This window comes from Zophobas morio, unplaced genomic scaffold (assembly GCF_036711695.1).
Source record: "Zophobas morio isolate AGI-343-1 ecotype UQ-CSIRO unplaced genomic scaffold, CSIRO_AGI_Zmor_V1 ptg000029l, whole genome shotgun sequence".
Classification (NCBI taxonomy): domain Eukaryota; kingdom Metazoa; phylum Arthropoda; class Insecta; order Coleoptera; family Tenebrionidae; genus Zophobas; species Zophobas morio.
Genome location: NW_026972134.1, coordinates 9,747,454 through 9,769,492, shown reverse-complemented (window position 1 = coordinate 9,769,492; position 22,039 = coordinate 9,747,454). Strand labels below are relative to the sequence as shown.

Genomic DNA, 22,039 nt, shown 5'->3' with positions numbered 1-22,039 from the left:
TATTCAAACTTTAGAGTCCAGAAAACGTGTTTTTGATGCTTGCTTCTTGCATGGTATTATTAATGGACTTATTGATACTCCAAGTCTCTTGTCTAAATTGACATTTATGGTACCATCTTCGTCTAGAACAACTAGAGGTTAGATTATTTTCAGGATTCCGACCTCAAGAAGAAATATGAGTCGAAATCACCCAATCAAAAAGATGATGGAGGCAGCTAATGTAAACTGAAAGAAGGTTTCTTTATTTAATAGAATACAAATAGATTTTTATTTCGGTGCAGGACTGCCGTTCTCTATGATGCCATACAAAACTTTCTTCATTAGTCTAGATCATAGACATTGATATTTATATTCTAGACTCTTTAGCTGAACCTGAAACATTTTTGTTTTTCTGTTCATTACATCAATAGATTCTAATGTTTCTGGGTGAAAATAATCATTAAAAGCACCGACATAATTTTGGAAAATAATTTTCTCCATTTACGACCTATAATAATAATTATATTACTTGCCTTCAACTACAAAGTGTGAATGGCGTCAATTTTATATTAAACTTTTCTTATAAAACAGGATACATTTCAACAGAAAACGCAAAAGGATAATTATGTCCTGAACCCTTACAAAACTTACTTTAGGGATAAAATATTCGAAACTTTACACAAGTTAGAACAATTTCAAATAAAGGGATTTCTTGTCTGTGCTTGAATTTGATGAAACAGTTCATTTTACTGCGCTCTTGAACTAGATAGAACGGATGAGTGCTAAAAGTCCGCGTCGTTATGCACCTCGCTTCTATATTTCTCTACATCTATGCTTCAAAGGCTCGCATTACCAGTTAATTTCAAGTTACGTTTGCTTAATCACAAGAGACTCCCGCAATAAACAGTAATGAGGAGCTTCAGTTAATAATTTCACTTAATTACAACTTACTATATTATGGAACTAGGGGCACGTGGGGCAAATGCAAATTGGGACAAACGTGCGCGTCACGTGTCTTACAAATGATTGAAAAGTATGTGTTGATAATCTTAGAAATCGTCAAAAATAAGTCGAAGTTGTTTCCTTACCAATCAAAAAGTTAAGCTGCAATATTGATAGATTTTTAACAAAAAAAGGAGGGAGCTTTTCGCCACTATTTGTTAAATAAAACTTAGACAAAAAGCTCCTCCCATGTAGCTATTTTTCGTAATTAACCATCAAAGCGCCCTGAAAATTAAAATAAAATTCCATTAATTACCAACACCGGAACTTTTTTCATCACATTAACGCCACGAATTCTGCAAAATGAAACCCATTTTTCTGCTGCTTGTCCTGCAGAGAAGTTTTTTTGTTTAAATTCCGTTCATCACGTTTGTGACATTTGTTTTACGGCCACTTAAGGAGCATTTACGATTTCCAGTATAATGGTATATTTGTTACCTTCCGGATGAAATATCCCGGTGAAATGGTTTTCATTTCGAACTAAATCTCTATTTGAATTGGCGTTTTGTTCTTTAATGGAATTTACGTGAAGTTTTCATTTAGTGGAGTTTGCAGATCCGGGGGATTGTTGACATATTTTTCAGACGACATAAACTTGGCTACGTTATTGCTTTCATATTCGAAATGCCGTTTTCATTAGGCTGCGTTTGTTGGTAGAAGAAAATAAAATTCGTCTTAGTTCTAGAAAGGTTGAAATGCATTTTTATTAAAGGGAAACGGAGTTGAAATGAAGTAAATGTTTGTATAAAATTTGTGAGTATTTTTACAGCGTTTTGGGTCTTCAATAAACTTCACCGAACTTTTTGCAACTAAATTTTATCGTTATTTCCGTCACTCTAGGCACAATTTGGATCTCATAATTTATTTTATGTGTTACTAAAGCGTTTATTTTCGAGGGTTTTACGAACCTGACGAGAAATGTTGTCTTTAATGTTCCTTTTGTCATTTTTTATTACATTGTTTTATGATGCGTTATGATTACAGTTCCTCTCTTTCAGGACTGTAAACGACTTTTAATAAGATTAAGTAGGGTAAAATAAGTCGCGAAGAACGAGTGCGTTCAGTGGGAAATATTGCATCAAACATTTGAAAAATGTGAATTTCTCAGAACGTGTGGGAGAATACGTATATGTATGGTGATAAAGACGTCCTGAGAAGCAAACGCAATAAAATGTACATTAGAGAGGACGATGATTTAACTACTGGGAAATATTAAATTTAAGCTGGTTATTGTGGATATTTTCATTTATCTAATATTAGTTTGGATAGGTGAGTCGTTCTTGATTGGATCAATACAATAAATTGCCTCGTTCATAATTTTTCTGAGTCATACTGTATAAGCAATTCTAATAAATATGAATGCATTTATAAACAAGTATAGGCTGATATTATTTTGCAAATTTTATTTTTATTGGGTACAGTTTTGAGATGACGTGATAATTTTTTTGGGGGCAGGGATAAAAAATGTTATTATATAAGTTTGATTTTTTTTAATATGGGTTAATCCTCGCCCGCGTCCATTGGAAGTTATCCTTAATATGGTTTTTCAGCACCTATTATTAATTTATTCAAGTCTTACTTCCTTGGTAGAGAACAGTGTGTTTTAGGTATAAAAATTATGTTTCTCGGTCATACAGTCCTTTACCTGGGTTACCACAAGGCTCTAATCTTGGACCGCTACTGTTTTTACTATTTATGCATGACATAGTTGAAGTCATTACAAGTCAAAAGCTCTTATTGAAGATTTTTCTTAAAATATATTCTATTGAGGATTGTTTGTCTCTTCAAAGGGATCTTAATGCTATTTTGAAATGGTGTGTAGTTAATAGATTGTTTTTAAATATACTTATGTGCTTTGTTGTATCGTATAATCGAAAAATAAGTATTATTTTTTTTCCGTATTGTATAGATAATGTTGCACCTACTTAGTAGGCAATCCGTAATTAAAGACCTAGGCGTACCTTTTGATTACAAATTTACATTCAATGAACACATATTAGATATAGTTTGTAAATGTTACAAGATATTCGGCTTTATATACCGTAACTGTAAGGATTTCATTAATATTAAATCCCTAAATGTTTTGTATTTTTCATTAATAAGATCACATCTCGAATATGCAGCACTTGCTTGGAATCCCGTATATAAGTTCTACATTAACCAAATTGAGGCGGTTTAGAGGAAATTTTTGAAATTCATGTGTTATGTATTAGATGGAGTCTACCCTGCTAGAGCTTGTGATCATGTAGAACTATTATTTAGGTTTAGTTATAATTCTTGGAAACACGTCGTTCTTTTATCATAGTTAAATTTTTATTTAACTTATTAAACAACAAAATAAATTGTAGTTCCCTTTTGAGCCTAATTAATTTCAATATTCCATGTCTCAGTTCAAGACAACATATGTTGTTTTATACAAATCTATCCAGAAGCAATACGCTTATACGGTCACCAATTTCTGTTATGTGTGAATATTTTAACTTAATTTCCAAATAATGTGATATTTATTTTGATTCTGAGAAACACCTGTCTAAAATATGATAACAGTCGGTAAAGTAAGTAGTTTCGGAGATTATCTGTCCATAAAAAATCAACACATCCAGACTGACAGACAGAAGGAAATGGGAGACCCATTATTTCGTACTCTAGGGTTAATGAAATGTCAAGAAATCATGAAAGCAGTCATTCACCTAATGAACTCGATTACAGTACTTCCTTAGCTTACGATCGGGAACGAAAATCAAAGAGAAATAATAATTTTTTCTATAGAAATATTTCCAAATATGTAATCTCCAGGAAATGAAAATAGGAGCGAACAACATAATTTGTAATCAACAAATCCTATGCAACTGAGTCCTTTCCAACGATGAGTCGATTATAAAGTATGTTGTTTGCGCGATATTTTAACATTAAGATTATTTTCTTACTAGTTATCAGACGGATGGTCTTTTACTAATACATTTTTTATTAAGTATTCCAACCAAAGTCAATGCAGTCCTTTAAACAGATTTTTCATTCAAGAAAATGTTTTTAAATTAAATAGTTTAAGCTGATTTACTGCACTGTTTATTGTTTCTAACTCTTTAATCTGTCCATAAACTAGAAAAGATTAATTTAAAACTGAAAATTTTAAATTAAAAAACGTTGGCTTAAATAAACATAAAATAATTTCTCAAGTTTATCATAAACAGTTTTTTATTTATAGGTACAAAAAAGTAAACATTTTTCATATTACGAAACATTTCTTCGTTTATGTTAGGACGGATTAATTTCATTTTGTAGTTCTAAATTAATAAATTCCTGTTTATATCCTTGCCCTTTTAAACAGCCAACTCAAAAATCTAATGCTGTAAGATGAGAGGAATTTTCGATTAAACTCCAGGCTTACAACTCGCTTTTCATAAAACTGTTGCAAAATTAAAGCTGCCTTTTTTGTAGTCACTCCATTTTGTTGGAAATAACTCAAGCGAAATTCTTCGTCGTTCAGTTAATGTGTGAATTGTTGCATAAATTCCTGCCTCTAATGTCCACAAATGAAAGGTCATCAACTGTTGTAATCGTGTATGGATGCATACGAAATCTTTTTTCAACAACTTTGACTGGTCGCTAATGTCATGGTAATTTAGTTTTATTCAGTGTACCAGTTCTAACAAAGTTATAAATTTTATTCTGAGTGTGATTTAATACAGAAACTTCTTCAATTTGGATATCTGTGAACTTTGTAACATTTCGTTTATACAAGCTTGTACTGAGTATGTGCATTCTGGAAAGTTCCATCACGATGATAAGACATGGAAGTAAATTTGCATACTCTAATCTACACCGTTCTTTTGACCAAAGCACTGTTTTCTTTATAACTTTAAATCAATCATATATATATTAATACATATTTAGCATATTAACTACTGTCACTGAACATACAATCTTTCGTTCTTATTAATTTGTTTTTAGAACGGACAATTGGATAGATTGAAAACTTTTAAGTTCATCTTGAGTACTTTGATTCTATTGAAATTGAAAACACTAATAATAGAGAGAAATATTTCCAAATGAAGAGCTTTTTTTGTAGCATCGGACTACTGCTGTAGGGTTCTACAGTTCTGTATTTATTGCATGATACTGGCCGTATAGCTGCTCCTCCGAATATAAATGCTTATTCAGTGTATAATTTTCAATCCTGGACATAGAAATCCCAATGTGCGTCTATGTAACCGTCTACTTCATTATTTTTGATTATCTTCAGAACAGTCAAAATCCATATTTCTCTTCATAGTTTGTGTTTATTAAATTCCGATGAACGGATGGTTAGTCATTAGTTCATTACAATTTTCTGCATAATTTATGAAACCAATATCTTCTTGATTGCTTTAAATCGTAAAATATCTTTCATAAAAAGTTAATTTTCTTTTATGTCTTTTCATTTCAACACCTTCTACAATGAATTTTACGGTTGTTTGCTTCAAACATTTTGGTGCTTTTTCCTGTGAAAATGATGTCTACTTTTACACAACAGTATGCCACTAGAGCACTACTTATTGTAATGCCGTGCCACTTTATTTAGCGAATTCAACGATTTATTGTACTTAACCTAAATAGTCCGCTGTGGCAAATAATAATAATGTTTTTAATAATTTTCCAGTGTCGGTCTCGCTGAATAGAAAACTATTTCTGTAAATTATTAAAAATGATCCACAATTGGAAAGCGAGAAGCGAGTAAGGCAAGGATGCATCGGGCGCACTTCAGACGGGTAGATAGGACGAATAAATTTCGACCGCCCAGCTTTATTTGTAAACAACGACGTCATAGAAAAACGCATCTGTGCATGACGTGCGACGTGCCGCATGCTGTTGAATACGCTAAGATCATCAAAAAAGGTTATGAGTGCAAAAAAATTATTTACAGCACCTTATAAACGGGAGTACATTACATCGGAAGAATGTCCCGTAGACATTTGTTTGATTTGAATGAGTTTATCTCCCCAAAACAGATGACTAAAATTATTCATAAGTAGAGAGCGGATTTTATGAAATTTGCATATCTGTTATTTTTTGCATATAAGTCTTGATATTTAATATGTGAACGAATCATGCTAATTAAAAATGAATACAGCTATAAAAAAATTGCATATTTGCATATATTTGCCTTCTGCTGCATATTTCACGTAACGGGTGCATATTTAGCATTTTTATCAATTTTTGTACTACTTTGAAAAAAAAAATTGCCATTCGATCGACATTTTTCTAGAAAGACGAAATTTCATGAATCATATTGCAAATATTGTCCTGAGCTTCAAATAACTGGGAAAGGTTTGGGTTTTATGGTAGTTTGGAGGAACCACTGAGTGTTAAGCCATCCTTCCAGGTAAATTCGGGTCCTAATTACTTTTGGAAATACAGTTCATTTCAATATTTTTGTTCGTTACTTAAGTGTATTAATGGTATGTTTTATGGTGGTCGAAGGGACGTTATCCTATTATTTTTCATCGTGAGTTTGCATTTAAGTATTTAAAGCGATAGAGATGTGTGTCAATATGTAGATAACTCAAATTAATTTATGAATTAAACCTTTTCCTGAACTTATTCTTCAAGAAGGAACTGTGTTTTGTTGTGCCTGCTCTAATCCGATAAGTATTTTTACATCTGTGCACGCAATACGCAGTTTTTCTATTTACAAATATATACTTTTGAATCACCGGAAAAATTTTTGTTAGAATATTTCGAAAAATATTTAAAAATAAATTGTTACCAAAATAGTAATTAAATAGTCGATTACCTTACTACTATTTTTTAATTCGTTCTGTTTACCTATATTTATTTTTTAGTATAAGAATATTATCTTAAAAAGTGTCATTTATTTGTCAGTGAGATCTAATTAAACACTTTGCAATGTGATTTATGTATTTTTTGTAATAAAAGGTAAGGTGTTTTTGCAATTTGTAAATAAATTTAGTTCGGTTATTACGCTTTTTTATTATTTTTGGAGCATATGCAACTGCATATCTCTGCATATATTAAGAAAGTTATTGCATATTTGCATAAATTTGATGCATATCATATGATCATATTTCCCAAAATTTTGCTGCATATTTTCCGCTCTCTATTCATAAGCCTCCATTGAACAAAATATTCTGAATGTTATTATTATTATTCTTACCTTATCATTATTTTATTGTTATAAAGACGAGCGTATTCTCACATTTTCCAGAAAATGGGGTGGCTCGTTCTTAATTTGATCAATAATAAATTGACTGGTTCATTAATTTTTTTGAGTCACCTGTTTAAGCAAATTTAAAAAAATATGAATGCAATGATTAAAAGTCTGTTCATATTTTGCACATTTGCGAAAGAATTTTTTCGGCAAAATTTTGACATGCCGTAATCAGTTTTTTGGGGTTGATGAACAGATACATTTTCATTAAAAAGTTACCATGCTTGCAATAACTTTAAAACGTCAAAATTTCAAAGTATTCAGTTTTACAATTCTTGATTTAATCTATAAAATAAATTGACTCAGTCATTGATTTTTTTCACACACCCCGTATAAGCAAATCTAAAAAATATTTATGCAGTGATAAAGCACAATTATAGACTCATCATACTTTGCACAATGCACATTTAAGATAGCATTTTTTCGAAAAAAATTTGGGGTGGTGTGATCAATTTTTTAAGGGGGGATGATAAGCGTGGAGTGGTAGCTGTTTTTGTAAGTATGTATGAGTCAAAATATTTGAAGAAATTTTAATTACAAATAAATTGTGATTTAGACACTTTTTTGCTAAAAAAACAATTCAAATATGCACTAACAGTGTGGCACCCTCTATACCCATAAACAAAGTAGGAGTATTTTATTATTTACTTATTTAAAAAATAAAAAGGGAATAAAGTACGTTATAACCGATTCCGGTCATAACTTCCTGCAGTAATTTTTATCATTTGCAGAAAACAGGCAGTATACATTAATATATGCGACATTAAAACTCGTTTCCATGCAAAACGTCAAACAAACAAAAAGCGATAAACCCGTTGAAAAATTAAACGATTTGTTTAATTAGAGGAGTCGGAGAGCAATAACGCTCTCAACGACCGAAAATATCGAAAAAAGGTTTCGCTTTAATCAGCAATTATCCAAAGGCTATTTTACGCGAATTTAAATTTCAAATATAAAGCGGAAATATTGAAGCCGGGAAGCTGCTAATTCGAAACAGATGCAACTTTAACGCAATTACTGGCCGTTTTGCAAGTAATTTGAACACTTAACTAAGAAATGTGTTTACTGGAAGCACCCCGATAACAATCATAATAAATTCCTCAAGTCGCTACAACCCGGCAAATGAATCCCGGAAATTAAATTAAGCAAGTTCGCAAAACGGACACAAAAATAATTTCACGCCTCGAAAGGAAGACAGAATCCTCGCAGGTATTAAATTATGCAAACGGAAAAATCAGTCCTCGACGCAAAAATGCGGATAATCACTCGCATCCGGACTTAACAGACCTCAAACATCTCCGCCCAAAAATACATGCAACCTTGATTAAACGACAAACCTGCGACACTTCCTGCATAACCAGGAGAAATATCAAGACGTATCGGCAACGTGAGTCGAATCTCAAACAAAAAGCTTTTACGAGTTACCTAAATTCGCATTCCGCACAGGGAAATTACACCACGGAAAGCCCCCGCTCCAACACTTTCCGAAAACACAACAACATAATAAAGTTGGAGCGCAGTATAATACGGCGCGCTGGAATTGTTCGCAATTAATTCTGTTTTTATTTTTATTTTTTTTGAGGAAAATTTGTGGCTTGATTTGATTGAATGTGGCACTTACCGGAAACTCCGGCCGGAATCGATGCTCGAAACGTGGAAATTAGTCAACAGCTGTTGTGAATCGCCTTGTTTACGCGACGTGAAAAAGCTTGTAAGCTACGCGGATTCAGAACATGAGAATGAATGGTACAGAGCTTATCGAGAAAGCTCGAGGAGATCGGACGGTGTCGGGCGGAGCCGGAGCGTTATCTGTGGACAGGAGATGGGTTTTGGAGAGGATGGTAATAAATTGGGGCCATTTTTTGGCGAATGGGGTTACGTCGCATGGTTTGGTGAACGCCAGGATAGAACAAAAGGATGCGATACGTGCTGATGGTTGAAATAAGGAAGCTGTTCGTTTTATTGCGGAAAGCTACAGAGTTGTGTCGTTGTTCCATTTGGTTTGATTGAAACGTAGTTTTTTAGACGGAAAGTTCGGAACGAAAAACTTGAAGATGTTATACCTGTAAAGATGAACTAAGCATTGTTCAGATATGGTAAAATATATTAACATACCTCGTGATGTCAATTATTATATAAAGCCTGCTATTGAAAGGTACGTACAAAATAAAATCGGCAGTTGGTCTGGAAGTATGGCTGCTAAAAGTAAAAAAAAAGTTTTGGTAAATGTGTTCTCTTTTTAGAGACAAAAATTATTAAAATTTATATCCAAATTTGTTGTACGCCTCTGATAAAAATATCATCTTTTGTTTCTATAGCAACATTTAGTCTTGACAAAAGTTTCATTGTTACAGTTCCTAGGATTTACTAAAATAAATTAATTTTACCTATTTATCCTTCAGTAGCGTCTAAGAAGGATAAGGATTATTTGATAACACAAAATAAGTTTTTCAGACTTTTTAGACTTTCGCGAATAACTGTCAATTTTGTTGTATGTACGTACTTTTCAATAACATCCTGTATAGTATCCATAAAAATAACGATTTCATTGTAAGAACATGCTTGTATTGGGCGATCAACATTTTGTAGTCTTTGGAAAGGATTTAGCATGTCGGGGATTAAACCAGTGTTTAAAAAAATGGCAAACACTTCCAATAAGATTTTTAATTAAGTTTGAAGTTGCAATTAAAATTGCTACAACATTAATTAGTAATTTTTATTAAACGAATGTAATTAAATTACTGTATATTCCGAAAATATTGCCCATTTTAGTGTAAACCTAAATGAGCTCTTGGTCTTACCTTCATCAGTCACGTGCCTCTAGGCCGCTGCAATATTGTTTATGGCGTTAGTTAATCCTTCTGTTATTCTTAATCTTAATAATAATAATAATAATAATTACTAAGGTACGTAACTGGTTTCTATTCTTTCATATGAATGAAATTTGATGTTTTTAGAAAATTTGTTCTTTAAAATCCATTCTCTGTTTTTGCTGTAACAGAGACATGGCTTCAATCAAGACTGTCGTTTCAATCCCTATTCTAACATGATAGGTAAAGATTTTCCATCTAGAGGGTTAGGATTATATGTTCTATTAACATTTAACATTACAGTTATCGATATATCTGTTAATACTTCAACTGATTTAGAATTCCTATTTGTCAAAATCATTATTAAAGGTAATCTTAATTGTTGGTGTGGTTTATAAAACTCCAAAAATTCACTATTCCTGTTTTTCTAATTTAGAAGATATTTTTAACTTTGTAGTGATTAATAACTATTTTAATATTATTCCCCTTCGAGATTTAACGCAAAATTACTTGTAGATGAACCCGATACAAACTATGTATTTGTTAAATCTCATGAGTAATTTCTCTCATTTAATTGACTCACCAACACGTGTTACCTTACAAGTGAACATTTATTAGCTTTAATATTCTCTACTACAACAGTTGTGTCTATGAGTGTTACCCATAAATAGCACAACATAAATGTATGTGAACTAGCGGTAGATTTGATTAGGTGCCTTCTTAAAAGAGTTAGATCTTTTAAGAAGCTAAACTGAGTTATTTTTCGAAGATGCAACTAAAATGAATTAGAGCAAGGTTTACGAATATGATATTTGTGGCCTAGATGAAAATCTTGAGTAGTTTAACGGCTCTCGACTATCGTTGTTTGATGTTCATGCTCCGGTTATAAAATAACACGCAACAACTGTTCCTGATTTACTGACAATTTGAAATTTTTATATTTACGTATGTATGTAGGGCGTTGCAAAGGTGATAATGCCCGGAGGGCAGCGGGGATCCAGCCCGAGGGATGGATGTTGCCTGATGGACATTATCATCCGACAACTCCCGTGGTTCATAGGTAATTTTATGTTTCATGAAAAATACAAAAACCCCTTTTTTCATTTATTAAATTTTTCAAAAAAAAAAATGCGGGAAAAAGTAAAGCAACCTTGACGTTGCGCTATTTATTGCTTACTTCATTTGCACTAACAAATATGTAGTTTTCACTACCGACAAAAAATGGAAAAATAAGATATTACTAAAGAAATTTTGACTAATGCGCAGAAAGGCAATGAAAAGTGTTTACCACTTGGAAGCTACAAAATTCTGTACATCCCGCAAATGAAACGATGATGGCGTATTTTCAAGAATTGGTACGCTATTATGATTCTTTTGTTTTAGATTAATGATTTCGTTAAGATTTTTGTTCTTTTGTAATTTGAAAAATAAAGTCCCTCCCAAGTCATTGTGGTCAAAATATTAATTTTGGAAGCTATATTACTGACTAATGAAAACATTCCGAACACATTCCCAAGGAAAGTTGTCACCAAAACAAAGAGAAATGGCTAAAGACCCAAGATCAGTCAATTTCATTATCGATTTTGAATGATGCAATCGTAGAGAGAGTCCATTTTCACGTTCTACATTTGCTTCATTTTCAGGAACATCTCACAACCCTGACTAATTTTGGAAAATATAACTATTTATTTACTGTTTATATAATTTTGTTATTATAAGGAGTATTAGCAACAATAAACTTATGTGAAAATTAAAGGCTATTATGATTTATAACGCCCTCTCATAACGCCCTGGTCTTACTCTGTATCATAGATATAAGCTATTAATGATTGAGTGAAATATAAAAACAAGTAAAGCAAAAAAAAAAAAACTTTAAAACTTCAATATAAAAATTATTATTGTTAACTTAGAAACTATTACAATTAAGCCATAATTCTAGAAAAACGAGGATATTACTGTCACAGTCTCGCTTCATATGGACTTAACTCGATCTTATTCTAGAGAAAAATAAAATCCTGGAGTAATATTATATGTATTACTACAATGATTTCTTAAATGTTTAATGATGTAGATCTAATAAATTAATACTTTATTAGAAGTGTCCCCCAATTGACTCCCAATGTCGAATATCTGTCTAAATTCTCATCTCAATATGCTTATGATAATACTTTAAAATCTGTTTGTCATCCCGTAAATACTATTTACTATTACTGAAATCACTTGTAAACAAAAAGCTGACTCTGCAGGCCTTGATGGAATATCATGTCAAATGTTGCAAATTGCCCTTCCATGGATTTTAAAACAAACTCCTAGCTAATGGAAATATGCTATGGCAAAACCATTTACAAAGAAATGTGTTCCAACTTGCCTTAAAGATCTAAGATCGATTAGCTTACTTATTACATTGTTGAAAATAGCAGGCTTCAGAATATACTTTAGTACTTGCACTGTTTTTAGTGCTTTAATTGATGACGTATTGAGAGGCTGCTGTGATGGGAAGGTAACTTCACTTACTTTACTAGATATGTCTAAAGCATTCGATGCGGTTAATTTTAACGTGTTGCTTGCTAAAATAAAATATTATGACCTTTGTGAAAATTGCGTATTTTGGCTTGAAAACTACCTTTGTAACAGATCTCAAGTGGTGTCCTGCCATGATTCTATTTCTAAAGCCATAACAATAGAAAGTGGTGTACTAATAATATTATTAATAATAATATATATTTAACCCAAGAACAAAATACAAAATGTCCAAGAAGGGTACCATTTAGGACACACTTTAAGATAATAAAGAAGAAATTAATAAAAATATTATGCCTAATTAAAAAATTAAAGGAATACAATGTAATAAATAAGTATACTAAATAAGTATCTAACTTACAGTAATACACGCATTTTAAGTGCTGTTGAAATATCAGAATAGAATTTTTTTTATTATTTAGAAAGATATCTGCAAATATTTGTAACTCATTATATAACGTACACATCAATAACATAGGTGAACTCTTATGCTGGTTAGTTCGTGCACTTGAACAATAAAAAGTTTTAACACAACGTATACCTAACCTAGAGACGTTAAAGTTTAACATCTCTAACAATTCAGAGTTGTCTATGTTGTTATGAATGATGTTATAAAGACACATTACAGAACTTATTTGTCGTCTTACATAAAGTGGATCTATATCAAATTCTGTCACAAGATTATAATATGGATAGCCACGCTCCGGGTACTCTCTATGTTTAACAAAATATAAGTATTTTAAAAAATTTGCGCTGAATTGACTCATAGTTGCGAATGTGTATTTGATAGTGCGGGTTCCATATTATGCTGCAGTATTCTAGATTACTTCTTACAAATGCAAAAAATAATATTTTGAAACTATCAATATGTGTAAAACTTCTAGAGTTCCTTATTATAAAACCAAGCATCTTGTAGCTTTTACCTACATACTGATAATGGGGTATAAATGACAATACTGGATCAAATATGACACCTAAATCTTTTTTAACGTCACACCTATTAATTAAATCGGTATCAAAAGTATAATCAAATATTATATTCACAGGCTTCCGTGAGAGTGTCATGACATCGCACTTCTTCTTATTAATTTGAAGTTTATTACCATTACACCATCCACATAGAGCTTTAATGTCAGATTGTAGGACTAGGCAATCCTCATATGATTCAATTATTGTAACAATTTTTAAGTCATCCGCATATAAATAAACTTTTGAATTAAAACACTTGACAATGTCATTAATGAATACTTGAAACATAAGAGGCCCTAAATTTGACCCTTGAGTAACCCCACTAAATGTGTCATATAATTATGATTCAACGCCACGATACTCTACATAATTCTTACGGTCTTCTAATAGTGAAATTAATAATTCGACAAGATTATCACAGATACCAAAAGTGTGCAGCTTATTTACAACAAGTTCATGACTCACTTGATCAAACGCCTTACTGAAATCAGTATATACGACATCAACTTGTTTTCTATCGTTCAGGGCATTTGACACAAGCTGAGTGAAATTACAAAGATTTGTGCTTGTGGACCGACCTCTAACGAAACCATGTTGTTCAGGAACAAGAGAGTTAGCTATATGGCTGTATAATTTGTGTGCTATTATACTTTCGAAAATTTTTGCGAAGTTGAGAATTATAGCTATGGGACGATAGTTTGTAACATCTGATCTATTCCCAGACTTAAAAACTCGGCACACTTTAGAAACTTTCCATATATCAGGAAATGTGCAATTTCTAATAATTCGATTAAATATTACACAAAGAGCGACCTCAAAACAGCTAAGACAGTCTTTTATAAAGAATGAGGGTAGTTGATCACAGCCCATTGTAAAGTTTGACTTAAGTTTGCGACTAGCTTTACGTACATCAATAACAGTAATTTCAAACGTATGCAAAACATTAATATCAGAATTGACAGGGATATCACAGACATTAAATTTATCACAGCTAATATTAGTATCAATAACGCTATCAAAATTTGGATCTATGTTATCATTAGATGAATGAAAAATATCACAGGAATTATCACTTGTTTGACGACTAGAGTTGAAAGGTTTAACAAAGACACTCTTAAAATGATTAGCGAAACCATCAACAATTTCTTGAGCTGTAGTATAGGAGAAGTCATTTTGGAACATTTTCCCTGGTATTCTGCTGTTTTTTTTTTTGTTAGTTATATAACTCCAGAAGTTATTTGGATTCAATTTGATATCAGATTCAGCCGAACAGATAAACTGTTCGTGTTCACGTTGTATGCTTCTCTTTACTGACTTTTGTAAATTTTTTGCTTTGTCGCGATACATTTCAAAATTGGTCTTCTTATATAATTTCCAGTAATATTTTCTACTCTTGATATTTTTTATTATCTCATTAGTAAACCATATAGGATATTTAGAATTTTTCACACTAGATCTTGGGACATGCATTTCAATAACTGAAAATATCTTATTGTACAATATATCACAAGCATGGTTTACATCTTCAGTGCTATTAATCTCATCCCAAGTTAGCGATTGCATTGCTGTGTACATACCTGAGAATTTTGCTTTACGATAATTGTATCTGGATAGCAGTTTATCATTTACAAATTTGCAGTCGTTATTAATCAAACAGTCTACTTCTATTGACAAACAAGGGTGATAACTATCCTCTTTTACTAAAGGTTGATCATGGTGACTGACGGTAACATTGACACCACGTACTTCAACGATCTGTGCACGGTTCTGTTTAGTTTTCCATTTATACAATCTATTGATTTTCCTAACTATATCTTCATCACTGTCAATTTCATATGTGTGCTGATGACTTTCAAATTTATTATTCTTTCAATTTTGTATCTGAACAACGCTACAGATAAAATTAACTCAAATTTTGAAATTTCGCGTGATTGGACTTGTAATAGGTAACTGTTTTCTTTAAATCGTTAAAAACTATTTTAGTTACTGTAGGTACACCAATAAAATAAAGGCAATTTCTTCTGTAGGAGTAGTTAACAGTCTTGGGTTTGAGAATCAGCTAAAATTTACTGACTATATATGTCAAACTGTATTTAATGCATTTAAAATGATTGATCCTTATAAAAATCTTCTGGACACTCGCTCCAGGCGGCTACTGAGTAATGCTTTGTTACTTTTGCAATCTACTGTGAACGTATTGTTAACTGCATTCACTAATTTCATTAATACATGTTTTAGCTTTGGAAATTTTACTGATTCCTTCAAAGTGAGTAGAATTATACCAGTCTTCAAGAAAGATGACCCTACTAATATGGATAACTACAGACCCATTAACATTGTCCCAATTTTTGGTAAAATATTTGAAATTTTGATCAAAACAAAGTCTTGAACATTAATTATTATGAACATAGTATGATTACACTAAATATTAATAGCAAAACTTGAGTTTTATGGAATTAGAGGAGTGCCACTTGACTTACTTGCATCCTACCTCACTGGTAGAAAATAGTGTCTCTGTGAATAATAGTCACTCGAATACCTTAAAAGTTAGTTATGGAGTGCCTCAAGGCTCCGTATTAGGGGCCCTTCTTTTTATTATTTACACTAACGATTTTTATAACTGTATCAAGAATAATACCGAGCTATAACAGAGACAGCATTAAATAGTGCCAACGTTTGATTTGTCTCTACTTCTTTAAAGCTCAACAGATCTGAAACTCAGCAACTTCAGGTATCCCTAAGTAACTCCACCAGCATCAGTTGTGTTAAATTACTAGGCATAATTATTGCTGCAAGTATAACATGGAGTGAATATATAAAAAATTTGGCAGGTAAACTATCGTCAGTCCTATTCCTATACACAATATTAAGGACACTATTAACTTTGAAGCGCTAAAGTCTGGTTACTACGGTTTATTTTATTCAAACATTACCTATGCTGTACTTCTTCCATCATTATTTTATTATTTTTTGCCTACAAAAAAGAGTTGTACGTACTATTTTGGGCCTAGATTTACCGTGAAGATCGTTGCCTTTTTTTATTAGACATCCGCTTGCATCCGCGCGGCCGTTGAGTCAGACTACATACGAGAAGCAACGCGTACATACTAGAAGACGCATAGACGTCGTACCGGGGCGGCGTATGGGCTTCCACGAGAACTATATATAACACCGTTTGTATAAAATTTACACTGGATAAAAATCCTTGAAAGATATTTTCGTCATTCCGTAAAACTTATTATAAAAGTTCAACTTCATCATGAGTCTCTTACCTGCATAATAAAATCGTACTTCGTAGCTCTGTGCATGACAGAAAACGGCGACAAGTGGATTTGATTGTTGATATACGTACCTCCTCACTTCTTGAGTTTATATAAATCGTTATTTTTATATTTAACTGCGTATATCATAAATAACATTATTAACGTCATTATTTAATTTTTAGTTTATAATACGTATTCGCGTATATCTTCAATATTTTACACTTTATACTTATTTCAATGTCTAATTTATTTATTTACTTAGAGACAGATTGTAAATCAGTACTACTGAATCTGTAGTCCTTTTGAGTATGCACAATTTATTATTTATTATTTTTACTGTTATTGCTTTTTTAATTGTTTCATGGTACTCAGTAAAAGTTATTATTATCATTAATAAGAAACCCTTTATTTGCTAATAATACAACATTATTATACTTATGGTCGTAAAATGTAACAGGCTATTTTTCCACAAATGATTATCGCGAAGAGTTTCTCGGCGATTTAACACTCACCCTTGTAAATAATTCATCAGCTTTGGTTGTAGCTTATACGATAATGCTTGAAAACATAATTTTTCCAGAAGATGTATTTATCGTCGTGGCGACAGTAACCAACTTTTTTTACTTAAATTAAGATAAAATCCATATTGTTCTGTAGCTGTTGGAAAATGATGTTTTTAGCCGTTTGACCTTTAATGTATGAACTGCTTCTGGATCAGAAAGAAATCGTATACAAAGGTGAAATTTTTCAATTATCGTTTTTGCAAAAAAGTGAATACCTTTTTATGCCAAAGCTTGAGTAACACCAATGTTTAATGGATATTAATTAATTTAATATTTTATTTAAGTTGTACCATTTTCTTTGCAGCTTCATCACAAGCGTTGTTGTTTTATTTTTCTACAAAAGTGAAAATGTGTACGCTTTCTTTAAAGTTAAATTTCGATTCATATTCTTATAATCGTATCAGTAACGCAAACAAAATTACTTTGTCTGCAAGCTAATTCACTTTATATCAACAATTAAAAAAAAAAAAACATTTTTCAGTAACTACCGAACTGGAGGAATTAGCCCAAAAATTTACACACTTTAATCAATTTCCACAGCTGGTTAATAGAGGTTTAAGTGGAAATTTGTATTTCTAGACCTGTACATTCAACGAGGCTTTAATAAAAACTTCTTTGACGTATGATAGTTAGCGGTTAACAATGTGTTTTTCTCACCTTTTAGCCAGTGCGACTCTATTTAAAGTGTCTCAAGCACGCATATTGATTAAATTTCGTTACAATGTTTTAAATTGTATGTCACCTTTAGAACATTATTGGATTATTGAAACACGAAACAAATAAAAGTTTGTTCAAGTTTTATTAATAAACTTAAATTTTACAATATATTAGTTTCAGCATATGTGGATTCATCCACAAATATCGATAGGATTCCATCATGGCTGTTTCTTGTCGTTGTGCCTTTCTTCTTGAAATGTTGAAAAAAAAATAACATCAACAACCCCTATTCTAATCTTCTTATTTTAATTTTTTGTAATATACTCGTATATTTGATTATCATATATTTTTCTGTACAACCAGTTTTATTCTAAACACCTAACCGCTCATCCCTTGTTTTAATTTTGTAAAAATTTTAGTCCTAAATTGATGCAAGACACTGCATGTTCAACGTTAAAAGTTGTTGTACTTAAACAAATTTAAGAAAGTTAGGAAGAGTTGAATAAAAAATAGGAGTATGTATTTAAATTATGTTAATATTTATTAAACACGCAATCTTTAGATACATTTTTTTATTGAAAATAATTTGACCAAGTAACATCGCAAATTGTGTTGTATTGTACAAGAATTATAAGATTTTTTTAAGAAAAAAACAGCACAGGTAAAGCTTTGTAGATTTTTCAATTTTTATTTATAAAATCTCACAAGATGTACTGATTTTTACGTAGGTTTTTAACTCATTAAAATTTTGTGAACTTATTAATTTTTTTTGTCGTTATTCACATGCACTACTGATTTGACTAAACTTTCACCTCGTCGTTGTTAAATTCTCAAATATCGTGTAGATTTTCCTCAACATTTTTTTTCTGCGTTTAGACGGAACGTGTCAAACGAAATCTTCCGTTCATCGTTTGATACGAGATCCATTCCATCGTGTCACAAATCCGATTGCTTTGAAACATTTAAACTGATGCCTATCCCTTTTTATTATTATTGTAGAAAGGGAGATATTTCTCTTCACCCACTATCGTCCCACTATCAATCACAAGACTTGTGAAAAGTCTGCAAATTGTCGAGATAAAATACCGGAAGCCGCCTAATGCTTATAATAAATATGAAAACTGACAATTGTTTAAAAATTCGTTAATGCCGTAAAATACTGCAAAACATTAGCAATCCGTCTGTGAAAAAAGTGTAACGTTTTTCATTTTTTTTTGTATACGGAGGGTAAGTTTTTTTCAATCCTCTAGAACCGTGAAAAAACTGTCATAGGATTTTTCTTCACGCACTTAAAAAAAAAATGTGTCGACGCGTTGTCGTTGTTATGACGATTGATTAACACATTTATCAGAAATTAGAACGCATCGAAAAATTTTGTAATTTAGTTCTTATTTGAGTGCTTTGTATTAGGTTCCACGGTGTGTTCGCACAATGGAATCAGATACCGACGCGAATTTCTCTTTTACCCCTGAATAAATTGTCAAGGAGGCAAGTATGATCACATTGAATCTATTGCCGGAAAAACCCAAGGGCTAATATTTAAAAATATACGACTTATTTGTGAAATGGGGAGTTGAAAGAAAAGCCTGTAGTTTTATTGAAACATGCTGCAGTTCTTGATTTTTATTACGAACGTGAAAAAATGTTTGTATGCAATTCGTGAGTAAAGTAACTTTTTTCCCCTAGGGGTATTTGTACACTTGCCTTGGGCTCATGCGGCAAATTGTCCTTTAAAAAAAAACCCAAATTGAATGCTTTAATAGAAGTGGTATAGCTTATGTTTTCAGGATTGGCGGTCATTACAAATGCCATTGCCAAATAATAAATAAAATAAATTTTAAAACAACAAAATAATATTATTTCCCGAGCGTAAGCCAACGAAGTATAGTAACCGAGTCTATCGGACGAATGGCCATATGTTTTCTCGACGTTTCATGACCCCAACAGTACGAAAAAAAAATAGTCTCCCGTTAAAAAAAATATTTCAAACCTTATCAAATCGATCGAAGCATAACAAAAATAAAAAAAACATGTTTAGTTGATATTTTAATAATATTCACCACTCCCATTCAAACAAATAAACCATTCAAGCATTTAACCCTGTCCAGGAACACCCCCCTGTCCTCCCGCACCGAAATTTCCTTGAGCATTTCCACCAAATCCTCCAGTTCCACTAGGACCACCTCCGGATGCTCCCCCAGATGCTCCTCCACTAAAACCTCCGCTGAATCCACCTTGTCCACCACCAGAACCGCCAGGTGGTCCCCCAGATTGTTGTTGGGCCAATGCAAGATTAACCAACTAAATTATTTAAATAAAAACAACTGCTTTTATATATCTAATAGAACTCACCAATAAAGCTGCTAAAACAACGAACACTGAGAAGAGACGCAAGTTTTTCATTTTGGCGTTTGATGTTGTTTAACACTTGTGGACGCTTTTATATGTTGCAAAAACCATGGACCTTCATCTGACGACAAAAATTATGTGACCGAAATTGTGTAAAAAGTTAATTCTGTCAAATTGGGACAATTAGGTGAGCAATGCGTTGTGCGAGAAGAGCAAAAAATGCATAAAATTACAGATTTCACACAATACGGTTTTCATTTTATCTGTTTACTATTGCGTTAATTTTAAGTATTATAAATCATATGACATGACCAAGGTTAAATAGGCGCATTACCAAAATTGTTTAAATTGTAGTTTACCGTCTTTTTTATTATTTTGTTATTTAACACCACTTATTTTGGATAAATATCTTTTAACAAAGTTTATCTTAACAAAACATGTTTTTTAAGCCTGGATTGCGAATCAGACACAATTTTCCAGCTAATGCTACCAAATATTCAACGGTCAAATATGCTCTGAAATGAAACATGGACGAAAGCAGTCATTGCATGCTAAAATTTTCTGCTTGCTGTGCAAACCTGAGTTCTTCACCTCAGGAAAACTTGCCTTGACTTTATGTTTAATTAGTGCTTTCATAAATAATGGCACATTTTGATTATTTAATATATTTTAAGCTCAAAGATATTTGCACAACGTTTAAATCAAACAAGGATTGAAGCTTGGTGAGAAAATTATGTGTGTACAATACAGAGTATACATAGATAGTTAAAAACTTGAAAAAATACACGCACATGTCTCAAAAAAAAATGGTTTAATGTTAGACAGGTTTAGACACAAGTGCTCTTTCCCCTGAAGTATAGAAACACATAACCGGTGTGTAAGTGATTCTAAAAAAATATGAAAGTATTGAAAAGCAACAAATACAGACTGATAATATATATTTTGTAAAATTCGGTGGTTAATTGTTTAAGTTTTCCATATTCATTTGGATTTGGAAAAGTAAACTTTTTCCTAACTAGACTTGATCAAGGTTTCAGCAACCTGGTGAGGAATGGACAGGCAGACATTGGATATAATGATACCCGGGGCTGGGTTTATTAATCGGCGCATATTAATTATCTTTTTTTTTGTTTTGTTTATTGTTTATTGTTACTTAATTGCCAACAGAAAAATCCAAATAGGTAATTTACAAAGTAATTTAGACCTAAAACTAATGAGATATAGTTAATAAAAATTAATCTAATTTAAGCAATGCAAATTGTACCTTAAAAACAAACAGAAATAATAAAACTCAATAAATATGATTACAGGATAACATTTTTCTAAAGAGATTCAAATTACAATTAAATATATCGATAGATGAAGGTAAGTCATTAATTAGTCTTGCAATTCTCATACAAGGGGAGCGAATTCCATAATTAGTTCTTTGAAGCTCAATAGAAAATAAATCATTACCTCTAGTATTATAATTAGGAACTCGAAAGTTAAAAAAATATATTAAAATTGGACAATCAAATTGATTGTGCAAAACTTTATAACCGTAAATTAACATAAATTTATTCGTACGAAATTCAAGTGATTCAATCCTAGCAACTAAGTTCGATCCTCATAAGAATATTTATTTTTGTCTATTTTAAGCTTAAATAAAATGAAATTAACCAACTTTCTTTGTATCTCTTCAATACGCTGAACTCCATTTCTGTAATATGGATTCCAAAT

The 22,039-nt window shown here is 31.7% G+C and overlaps 2 protein-coding genes across 2 annotated transcripts in view; both read right to left on the bottom strand.

The window, feature by feature from the left end:
* The window catches only part of Sytbeta (Synaptotagmin beta), a 141,838-nt gene extending 132,929 nt beyond the window's left edge, over nucleotides 1–8,909 (bottom strand). Inside the window, exon 1 of the mRNA XM_064066857.1 lies at nucleotides 8,811–8,909. The gene's annotated coding sequence lies outside the window, so the exon portion shown is untranslated. The remainder of the gene's footprint in view (nucleotides 1–8,810) is intronic.
* An 11,020-nt stretch (nucleotides 8,910–19,929) lies between these two features.
* On the bottom strand, nucleotides 19,930–20,385 carry LOC135137208 (uncharacterized). Its single transcript, XM_064066801.1, has 2 exons — nucleotides 20,324–20,385; nucleotides 19,930–20,272 (listed from the first exon to the last, which is right to left on the bottom strand). Exons 1-2 carry the CDS (start codon nucleotides 20,372–20,374, stop codon nucleotides 20,066–20,068), a joined length of 258 nt encoding a protein of 85 aa, XP_063922871.1. The 5' UTR covers nucleotides 20,375–20,385; the 3' UTR covers nucleotides 19,930–20,065.
* Nucleotides 20,386–22,039: the final 1,654 nt, after the last annotated feature.